The sequence below is a fragment of the Eublepharis macularius genome, chromosome 1 (assembly GCF_028583425.1).
Source record: "Eublepharis macularius isolate TG4126 chromosome 1, MPM_Emac_v1.0, whole genome shotgun sequence".
In the NCBI taxonomy this organism is placed as follows: domain Eukaryota; kingdom Metazoa; phylum Chordata; class Lepidosauria; order Squamata; family Eublepharidae; genus Eublepharis; species Eublepharis macularius.
Genome location: NC_072790.1, coordinates 42182431 through 42194171, shown reverse-complemented (window position 1 = coordinate 42194171; position 11741 = coordinate 42182431). Strand labels below are relative to the sequence as shown.

Below are 11741 nucleotides of genomic sequence, written 5' to 3'. Positions count from 1 at the left end.
AACTCTACAAAGGATCGCATTGCTCATCAAGGAGCTTGTCCAGTTGCAAAGAGTGGAACATCCTTCTGTAAACATCCTTAGGAGCATGCTGATCTTTTATGGCATAGTTTTCCTATTGGGCACACTAAGACAATATAATACCTGTTTCACACCACTTTTAAGAGTATTGACTCATTAACTTGGACAAAAACACTGGGTCAACCTTGGTGTGAACAATTATCAAACTGCTTTTTAATCAGTCACAAGGCATAAAGTACAGCAGAGGCCGGAGCTTATCTCCCTCTTGTCTCACCTGAAGCTGAAAGTGCAAAACTGCTGTCTAGTAGGAGACCTTAAACTGCAAGGACTTAAATACCCTCTTCTCTGCTTGGAGCTAGGAAATTAAAACAAGGACGCTCAGCGGGATCGGAGCCAAAACAAAACAGTTCTTTAAAAAAAACTAAATTGAACAGGGTTAAGCAAGCTGTTACAAGGAAAGGGCTTTGAGACACTTAAGTGTAACACCCAAACTTGGCAAAATGCTTCTTTGGCTGACTTCCTGTAATTATTAACTTGGATTCTGGAATCCAGAAAGCATTGGCAGTCGGCGTTCTCTTTCTTCTTGACAGTCTAGTGCTGTCACTAGTCCTTTAGTTGGAGTAACAAGTTCTGCTGGTTCCATCATGAGGCGAAAGGGACGAGGCGAAGCAGATGGTTCAGCAGCTCAGCTCAGTGAGACGACAGAAATGAAGCTGAGGTTGAAGCGGGAGATCGGACTGCCCAGTGCTGTGTCATTAATTGCCGGGACTATGATTGGCTCAGGTATTTTCATGTCTCCAGAGTGGGTGCTGCGTAACATAGGCAGCCCTGCTGGCAGCCTCATCATTTGGGCAGCCTGCGGCCTACTGGCCACCTTTGGAGCCCTCTCATATGCTGAGCTGGGAACGATCATTAAAGAGTCCGGCGGCGAATATATTTACATTCTGAGGAACTTTGGCTCTCTCCCTGCCTTTCTTTTCGCATATACGTCCGTCATTGTGGTAAGGCCCGCAGGTGTGGCGGCCATCTCGCTAAGCTTCGCCGAATATGCTGTGGCTCCCTTTTATCCGGGGTGCTCCTCACCTCAAGCGGCGGTCAAGTGCACAGCTGCAGCCTGCATCCTGCTTCTAACTCTGGTCAACTGCCTTAGTGTTAGGCTGGCCACTTCTATTATGAACATTTTTACAGGTGCCAAGCTCTTGGCGCTCTTGGTGATTGTTATCGGAGGAGCGGTGTTGCTGGTTAACGGGCAGACGCAAAGTTTCCAGAATGCCTTTCAAAACACAAGGTTAGGGGCTGGGGCAATTGGAGTTGCTTTTTACCAGGGTCTGTGGTCGTTTGATGGATGGAACAACCTGAATTACGTGACTGAGGAAATTAAAAAGCCTGAAGTAAGTGAACAACTTTTAAAAAAATCTTTTATTGATAAGCTCAATTGCTTATACTTTATATTGTATATATCAATGCCAGAGATTGCTTGCACGCTTTACACCGACATAAAATGGCACTGGGATTCTTGGCTTTATAATACTGGAAGTACTGATGAAAAGCAAGTCAACTGGAAATCATTCATATGACTAAGAACCCAATTTTAAATCTGTACACTAGTACATCTGCATGCAACACCACAGAGTTGCTTATAGTGCAGAAGTCCAGGTGCAAAATGTGCTCATTTCTGAACTGCGCGCAGCCCTACAGAACTTGGCAGGCAAGAACCAGCACTGTGAATGTAACTCAGGGAAATAATGTTGAAAAGAATCATGCTTCTTTGAGGCACCAAACCAGGTTGGATATATGTCTTCTTTGAGGAATAGTATCATTTGGATTTTTATACTACAAAGTAAACAAATGCGGTTCCAGCTTAGAAAGTTCATTCAAATACAAGTTAATGAAAATCTGTATTGGCCTTACTTATCTAATCAAAAGTGAAACAAGGCCAATATCAGACATGTCAGACATAGATTGGATTTTACACCACTCTATAACACTACAATCCTAAGAACACTTTCCTGAGAGTAAGCCCCATTGAATAGACCTAAGTAGGATTCTGAGTAGATCTGCACAGTAAATGTCCTCAGTTTTGTCAAAGCATCCTGGAAATTGTAGTCTCAACGTGTGCTGACTGTCCTGAAGACTGCTTGTTCCCTCCTCACTCCCTTCTCCCACAAGGAGTTTCCGGGATTCACTCAGGAGTAGGAACAAATGCTAAATCGGCTGTCATGTAGATATATTCATTATGCTGGTGAAACTATACCACTTACAAGTACCATCTGTATGTACCTATGCTGGAAACTCCCAACTGGCAATGACTTCTCACAATGCCATCCAGAGCAGGTCTGCTCAGATTACTACTTAGATCTATGCAATGGGGCTTACTCCCAGAAAAGTGTTCTTAGTTTTTGAACTGTCCATGTGGTTGCACATAGAAAAATAGATGCAAGCAACCTCCTTATGTGATGTAGTACATTGATATACTTGTATTTTTATGTGCACACTTGTACATATTGTATCTGTATTGGTAAAATATAATGTGTGAAGGTGACCTTACTGAAGTCCTCAAACTATTAATGTCAGGAACTTCTCCTTTGTGTGGTAGATTTCCTGAGTCATGATAGTGTAGCTTATTTGTTTTTAAAATAAATGCCTCTGCATTCTTTTTAATTATGTGGCTAGATGATGATAGCTGAGGAAGCTCTGCTTATATACTTCCTTGCTGGATGTGGTCTGTTCTTAGAGCGTTGGTTAATATTTCACTTGCTCTCCATTTTTAAAGTTACTTTCTGCCCTGGACTTTTCTTTTTCACACCTCATTAGTTGCCTTTATAGTGCATTTTCTTTTCTATTTGCACTCATTATTAAATAGGGTTTGACGGGGGCTCCTCGTTTCACTCTGTTCTAATTTTATTATTTCTAAACTTCTTGCTGGATCAGGTACTTCGCTTTTCTTCATCCACTCCCCCCTCCCACCTCCATAGTAATCTGATGACACTACATTTCTATTGGACAATTGATAAATGATTTTTCTGTCCGACATATATTTTGGATACACTATAATTCACATCCATTGCATTGTATACCATTTGCTAATTTTCTCCCCATTATACACTTTGTTGTTATTATTTTGAGGAAAATATCTGTTCCTTTGTTTTGGGAACTCTCCTGATAGTTCAAATGACTATCACATTTTAATACTGCCTTTTGTATAAGGCGCTCAGGTAGGATATATTATTCTCTCCTTCTTTCATCTTGACAACATCGCTGTGAAGTTATGCTGAGAAAAAGTGACTCGCCTAAGATCACCCAGTACATTGTGAGATTTGACACAGGGTGGGGAATTGAACGTGAATATTCCCTGCCTAAAAGAGAGATTCCCAACCCTGTTGAACCTGTGGGCACTTTTGGAATTTAGAAAAACAGTAGTGGGCACCCCCATAAAATGGCTGCCAAGGTAGGCCTTCCATGTAACTGTGTGGTGAGGAATTACTTCTTCTAGGTGTGGTAGTGGAGAGTGCCCTCAAGTCCTAGCTGACTTATGGCGACCCCTTGTGGGATTTTCATGGCAAGAGACAAACAGAGGTGGTTTGCCATTGCTTGCCTCTGCAATCCTGGTCTTCGCTGGAGGTCTCCCATCCAATTACTAGGTTCTGACAAGATCAGGCTCACCTGGGCTATCCAGGTAAGGGCACCTCCCCCAGGTAAGTGGGAGAAAAAAGGCCTACAAATAGTGGTGCTCTAGGAATTTCCCCTAATTTCTAGGTTCGAAATCATATACCCAAGGGAAGGCAGCCTACAGTATCACCTGGGAGTGGCATCACTTCCTCCCCAGTCTCTGCCGTCCCCAGGCACTGCCCTCAAAATCTTCTGGAATTGGCCAAGGCGGTGTTGAGAACACAAAGTGAGAGTACAGCAAACCACAAAATGGGTGTCATGAGTGCTGGATCTGGTCACAAATGCTGAGAGGTCCTAAGCAAAGTGTCTTCCTACCATGGAGGCAGCAGTTTTTGAATGTGTGCTACCTGCAAACGCAAAGATGATGCTTCTTGGATTCTTCTGAAGCACCTCCTGCTCCAATAAGGTGAGAGCCAGGAGAGAGCCAAGACCGTTTTTTTGCCAGTCCTAGCAGGCCCTTTCCCAAATAGAAGCAGGAATTGCACGCCGAGCAGTACATCAGTGAATACCATGGTTCCCACGTTGGCAGCAGTGGCGCCAGGGTTTTCGGTGCTTGCAGCCGGCTGGCGGGGCCGGACGCCCCTGTGTGTGTGCGCGCGCGCATGCACACATGCACTGGCCTGCATGATGACATCACATATGACGCCATCACAGGAGCGTGCGTGCGCCGCCGGCCCGATTGCTGTGGCGGGCAGCTGGGATGGTGCGCAGGTGGCCTCTGAGCTCTCCCGCTCGGTTGCCTGCGCCGCCACAGACACCTGCCCATAGCTGCTGTGCCTGGCTGGGGGGGTGTGCTGGCGGCGGTGGCAGCGCAGGGCAGGAGGGACTGTGGCGCGTGCTCCCCCCCCCGCCCCTCCTCCGGCGCTCCCTCTGGCCCTGATGCCACCGCCTACCTGGCCTCAATGGGCACGCTGGCCCTGCACGTTGGGGATCACTGCACTAATCACTGCAGCGTACTGGCTCTCAGCATAAAGTTATATATAAAAATAAAACTAAATGTTGAATAAACACATGCTTTTGTGTAAACATACTCACATTGTTTCTTTTATTTTCTCTCCAGGTAAACCTGCCTAGGGCAATGATGATTGCCATTCCTCTGGTGACATGTTTTTATTTGCTGGTCAATGTGAGTTACTTCGCAGCCATGACTCCAAGTGAACTTCTGTCTTCCGGGGCCGTGGCCATTACCTGGGGGTGAGAAAAATTTCTCAGTGCTGAGCATTCCTATGCATGCTCTCCAAAAGCAGCTGCATTTTATCTGTTACTCAATCCTTGTACAGCTACAAGCGCCACAGTGTGTAGGATTGCCAACCCTGGGTTGAGAAATTACAGGGAATTTGGGGGCAGAAAGGGCAGATTTTGGGGTGGCGAGGGAGCTCAGTAGGGATATGATACCATACAATATAGCCTTTGAAGATGCTGTTTTTTTCCAGAGGAACTGATCTCTGTAGTCTGGAGATCATTTGTCATTCCAGAACTCTAGGCTCCACCTGGAGGTTGGCATCCCTAACAGTGTGTAACAGGAAGGTCACTTTTTGTGCCACTGAATGTTATCTCTTTTTAGCCTGTGTAATGTTTTTGTTGTTAGCTGCCCCAAGTCTGGAGGGACGTATGAGATTTAATTAAATAAACAAGTATAGCAAATAGATAGTTGTAACTGGAGGAGGGACAGGTTTGTAACTGGACCATTTCAGCACTCTTTCACATACTCCCTCTACCCAAAGCCCAGGAGATGCACTCTCTGGAGTACATATCCATTTAGGAAAGTATCTCAAATATCCATTCTTTAGCATTGCATTTAGGAAGAAATTCACAGTCTGTTTTGCCAAGGGGCAAACAGTTCTTTTGGATTTGAAGGCAATAAGCACACAAGGGTAGAAGGAAACGCAAATTTATTAAATCTCTCCAATAAGGAAAGAAATCAATAAAATGCAGAAGCAACAGAGAAAAGATACAAAACTTATGCGTACGCCCCTTCTGCTATTGGGAGCCCTCAGAGAACGATAGCGGGCAGACCCCTGCTTCTGGCCAGTTCCAGAGCACTGCTTCCACAGTTCAGCCTGAGCTGAGGTTCAACAGGAGAGGGGGCTTCTAAGACTTATATAGAAAACCAAGTTGCATAGTTACACCTGGTATTTGTTCTCTCATAATTGTCCTCCAAGGGAGAGATGATGAATCCTCTTCCAAGGGAGATGCAGGGCCAAGTACTCAAGGCCTCCTGACAAGCAGTGCATCTGGTAATCACCCAAGATGAAGACTGCTCTTATCTTCCCTAAAACTCTCGTACCAGGTGCTAATCTAAACACTTCATTTCTAAATGCAATAACCTGACATTGTGATTAGACAAATGGACATCAGAGTAGAAAGCAAGATCTTTAAGAGCAAAGCACTTGACATTTGCTGAAAGGTATGTTCAGGCTTGGTCTGCTACTGAGCCCAAGATGTTGGAACTGTGGCACACCACTGACCCCTCGAGATTACACTTCTCTTCCGCAAATTGCCATTACACAGTCATTTGGAGAAGTCATTTGAAAATGTATGCTAACATTTTGAGTGGATAAGGCTATAGGACATATCCAAGCCTTTGGATCCTAATACAAATAACACCCAAATACATAATCTGGAATCCAGAGGGGTATTACCGGACCTAATAACATGTCAGCCTCAGCCACTTGTTCATCCTCCAAGGACAACATTTGTCAGTATGGGGCAGGGGTCATAGTGTCATACTAGCATCTAGGAAACCCAGGTTCAAATCCCCATTTATCCCTGAAGCTCACTTGGGTGACCTTGATGGGTCAGCAATACTCTCTTAGTCTCACCTGCCTTACAGGGTTGTCATGCGAATAAAATCGAAAAGAGGAAAATGGTGCACACTGTGCTGAGCCCTTTGGAGGAATGTACTGGGCTGTACACGGGACAAACAGGAAAGTCCCTACAGAAAATAACAAATTGACACAAATATGCTGTTAAAAATTGCAATATTCAGAAAGAGGTGATGGAACATTTTAAACTTTCAGGACATGCCATTGCAGATCTAAAGGTTACTGTTCTCCTAAAGCAGAACTTCAAAAGCAGAATCTAAAGTGAAAGAGCGGAATTATGATTTGTCAAGAGGTTCAAATACTGTGTTTACCCCTCAGGCTTGAACAAGGACTTGGAATTCCTCACTCACTATAGGTGCTATAGGGGCTAATATATTTAAGACTCTTTGGAAACGGCAATTGGTACAGAATGATGAGGCCAGAGTGTTAACGGGCGTGGTTTGTTGGGACCTTAGAGCTCCAGTCTTGTTCCATCTATGCTGGCTCCCAATTTGCTTCCAGGCCCAATTCAAAGTGCTGGTATTGACCTTTAAAGCCCTATACAGCTTGGCACCAACAAGGACCACTTTCTCCCATATGAACTTACCTGCCTACTCCGATCGTCTTGGGAGGCCTTGCTTTGAGTGCCCTTACCATCCGAGGCTAGATGGGTGGCCACCCGAGAAAGGGCCTTCTTGATTGTGATGCTGAAACTTTGGAAGTCACTCCTCAGAGAGATCCACCGGTCTCCCTCTGTCACTGTCTTTCGCCAGCAGTGTACCCCCAGGAAACTCTTACTGGCCTCCTTCCTGATCGTTTCTGTGTTTCTTTATATGTCTGTATGTTTTTATTGTATTTATAAATACATTTTAAATGTTATTTTAATGGTTTAAATATTTTAATATTTGTTGTTCACTGCTTTGAGACTCTATTTTGGGTAGAGAGGCAGCATATAAATGTTTTAAATAAATAAAAGCGTAGCATGACTCACTTTTCCTAAATGCTGTGGCACAACAGCCCCACTAGCCTGAAGGCACTGCCCGGTCTTGCCCTCTGAAGCATTTGGGAATTAACCAGCGGCAGTCCAAGTGTCCACCTGGCACATGCAACCCACCTGGTCCCTCTCAACCCTTGGAGGGGCTTTCACTTCTTCTTTCTGGTATCTGCTGCCACCACTTGGCCTTTGTAGGAATTGCCTGCTGGGTGGGCCAAGGCTCCCAGCTCCTCTGCGTTGTCTTGCTGTTCCGGGCTCTACCTCATGCTTGAGTCTCCCCCCAGGAACTGCTTGCTGCATTTGCATACCAGAGTGGGATTAGCAATTTGCCCATTTTAAAATAATGTGTTTGAGCAGTGCAAGTGGAAGTGATATAGAGAACAGCATTTAAGAATTTAAAAGCATTTATTAGAAAAAAAGAAAAAATGTTCTCACAAATATTTTAAAGTACACCAACAGATTGCAAAAGTTTCAGGTGGGTAGCCATGTTGGTCTGTAGTAGAAGAGCAAGATTTGAGTCCAGTTGCACCATAGAGACTAACTAGATTTCCAGAGTATGAGATTTCGAGAGTCAAAGCTCCCTTTGCTCCAATAGGACACTTTGACTCTCAAATGTACATACTCTGGAAATCTAGTTGATCTCTAAGGTGCATCTGGGCTAGATGCTTACCAAGAAGTTCCCGTCTCTGATTTAGGCCTGCAGCCTCTCCCTCAACGGCAATGACTGCTGCCTTGCAGGGAGCCCAAGAGTGTGCTCTTCCTGCCTTCAGATAAAACCAACAAAAAAGGACTTCTCTATCCCAAGGGGTTTTATTATCTCTGTTGGCCCACCCCTTTGCAGATAAAGGGACAGGTCAAAGGAGTCTTTCCTGGAGTCTTCAGGAAGGAACATTCTGCGCCCCCCCACCATACACACACACCTGAAAGTAGCAGCTTTCATCAGAAAGTCTTCACTGGCCATTCTATTGTCTGCAGCGAGGCAAGTCATTTGCCTCGCTGCAAATGGGTGTGCCTGGGAAAACTTTTGGCCCTACTCCCTACTCATAAGCTAAGAGTGAAGAGACACTTTTTAAAACTACAAGTTTGGAACAGTCCAAACCTCCACACCAAAATGCATTTCTCCACAGATGTTAAATAGTTCAGCTATATGTTTATAAAGTGTCTCTTGCCCTAATGGTATCTCTGCTCACTATGTTTCACACTGCACTTTTCTTGATTAGATCTATTTTTACGTTTATCCTACTCGCCCTACCTATCAATATTTGGGACTGTTCTTCGCACACTCTGAATGAATTAATTTCTCTTTGATATTGTTTTTACCTGGCCTTTCCTTGTAACATCTCCCTCTCATGCCTATAACTCGAATGATAAATATATCTGCTGTACATGTGTTGCATCTGGTGACAGGAGCTCAGGTTCACAAAAGCTTATATTAGGATAAATTTTGTTAGTCTTTAAGGTGCCATTGGACTATCTATAGTTTTATACAAATATTGAGTTTATATTCAAAAGCTCTTAAGGAGAAAGCACAGGAATATACAATTGCCATTCAACAAAATATCACAGGGCATCAACAGGGTATCACTTCTTCACTTCTTTTGCCTGGGAGCAGTGAGAGACGAGAGAGAGAAAACAATGTGCCTGACAGGTTTACCATCCCACCAAGATACATAGCTCTTGTTCACACCACACATCATCACCCCCTGGTTGGCATTTCTGTGCACAGCATTGCCAAATCACGGAGAGACAGAGAACTGGACTAATTGGGCCAGTCAGTAGTAAAATATATTGCAAGCTTTGGAGTTTCCTTGAATTTCCATTAGGCATGAGTTCTAAACTACACACCAAACTGCCAGATACTGAACCAGCCTATTGGCCCATCAAGGTCAGTATTGTCTACTCACTGGCAGTGTCTCAGGCAGAGGTCTTTCCTGACCCCTACTACTTGATCCTTTTAACTAGAGATACTGAGGATTGAAACTGGGACCTTCTGTGTGAATGAACTTTCCCCGAACTAGTAGCATAAGCTCTTATACCTCCCATTTAGATTACAGCCTGAGTTGCTTCAAGAGACAAATGAAGACTCAAGTAAGGTAGTTACATTCCAGAAGCTTTAGAATCCTGGATAAAGAGTACAAAAGAGTTACCAGGGTAACACCTACACCGAGTAAATTTCAGAAGACTCACTAGGTTCATGTCTTGCAGCAAAAACAACAGTCTTCCGGCACCATGAAGACAAATTAATTGTGGTATTAGTTTTTATGGGCAAAAGCATACTTTATCAAATGCAAGAAGTGGGCAGTGAACGTGTTGAGTGTTACATGCATGCTTCTGAGTCTGTTTGTGTATGAGAGAAAACTGTTATGCAAACTGAAGTTAAAAGAGAAATGAACATATCCTGAAAGAGGGAATAACATGCTTGGCAAAGTCAGTTGAAATGAATTGCTAGGTATCAACAGAGATGTTGATAATTTTCACACTAAAACATTTTGTGTGTTTAGTCTGCAATTTATTGTCTAGGGGCAGTCTTAACCAATAGGCAAGAGAGGCAGCTTCCCTGTGTTCCTACTGGGGGAGGCTGCCCCTGCCCCCCCTAGAACAGAGGGGGGCAGCCAGCTCAGCAGCAGCGGCCACATGTGCTTGCTGCCATCTGAGGCTTGGGCAGCCAGCTTCTGGGGGCAGCAGTGGCTCCTAACCACCCCACAATAGGCACCTCTTATTTTATTCATGGCATCAGGGGGTTAGTATGACCAGGGCTCTGGTGGGGGGAGGTGGCCGTGATTCTGTGGCCCCATCTTGGATTTTTGCATAGGACCCTAGAATCACTACAACTGCCTGTCTTCTTATCTGACAATTCCTACTTTTTATTTTTATATTATTATTATTATTATTATTATTATTATTATTATTATTATTATTATTATTATTATTATTATTATAATAATAAAAAGATTCTCCTTCCTAGAGTGAGATAGCATTTTGAGTAGATACGATAGTCCTCTTTTAAAAAAAACACTGCTGTAAATACTCTTGTACATGATTCATCCACTATTTATGTTAATGCGCCCATACACGATTAATTGCCGGAGATGAAAAGCATTCTCCTAAGACAAATAAATTCTATTTAATTGCTTATGTCATGATGACCTTTCCATGCATTTCCTATCATTTCTGATTCATAAAGTATTTGTCAAGGTTCTCCTTGGTTACCACCACCCTTTTAAAGCTCTGCTCCTCCTGTTCCATTAACCCTTTTCCATTCCTGGACTCATGGCAAGTTGAAAGAGCAGGAAGAGATGCATGTGTGGACTACCCGATGGGATGGCCAGCAAAACTGTTGAGCTCATGCAGCATATGGCAGAGCAGAAGGTTATAGTTACACCAGGGGTATAACATTAGCAACTGAAACATGACACTGCTGGTTTCAGGGCAAAGACAAAAAAGGGCTGATCTTTTCTGGCAACTATTTTTATTTATTAAATTGAAAACTTACACATAAAATGAAAAGTAGATTAACAATATGTCCTTTTGCTGTCGTGTCACAGTCTGGGTGCAGAGCATTCCCATAATTAGAAATCTCAGTCTCGCATGCTATGCTGTACACAACGATAAAAACTTAACCAGTTCTGAAATTTAGCGGGGTAGATTATCAATGTGGAATGTATGGCTGACCTGACAGTCAGCAAAATGGGCACATGTACACAATACAACATTTGCATCATATGATAGACCACAGTTCCTATCATTATTTCAAAAGAGTAAAGGAGATCCATATAATGCCATGTATACCTAACACCAAGAGAAGATACTTCCCTAAGATGGAAATGTTAATACCATTTCTTGTATACCAGTCCTAATTCCGTTATGTGTAAATAAATTGCATTGATTCCAGTAAGCATGTTCAAGGTCCCATTCTGACTTGTGTCTAAATCAATGACCCTTCTAAGCGTATGTAATTAGGATTGTCAAAAAAGGAAGCCAGCCTGAGCAATTTGTAAACACATGGAGCTGCCTTGTACCAAGGTCTGACCATTGGTCTATCTATCTACTCTTGGAGCAGCTACCAGAATCTCAGGCACAGAACAATCTTTCCTAGCAACTCTTACTAAAAATCCCTTAATTGGCAGTGCAAGTGATTGCACACGGGACCTCCTAAGGATGGGCTCTACCACTGAGAGCTGTGGGCCCTCCTTCATGTCTTCCTCTCTCTCAATATTTTATCTCACCTTTCCTGCCATCAATGACAGCTCATGTAT

The 11741-nt window shown here is 43.6% G+C and overlaps 1 protein-coding gene across 1 annotated transcript in view; it reads left to right on the top strand.

Moving 5' to 3' along the window:
* The first annotated feature begins 662 nt into the window (after positions 1–662).
* LOC129337057 (b(0,+)-type amino acid transporter 1-like) overlaps positions 663–11741 on the top strand; it is a 33320-nt gene continuing 22241 nt past the window's right edge. The window contains exons 1-2 of the mRNA XM_054990531.1: positions 663–1409; positions 4748–4881. Coding sequence (XP_054846506.1) covers positions 663–1409; positions 4748–4881 — 881 coding nt within the window. The remainder of the gene's footprint in view (positions 1410–4747; positions 4882–11741) is intronic.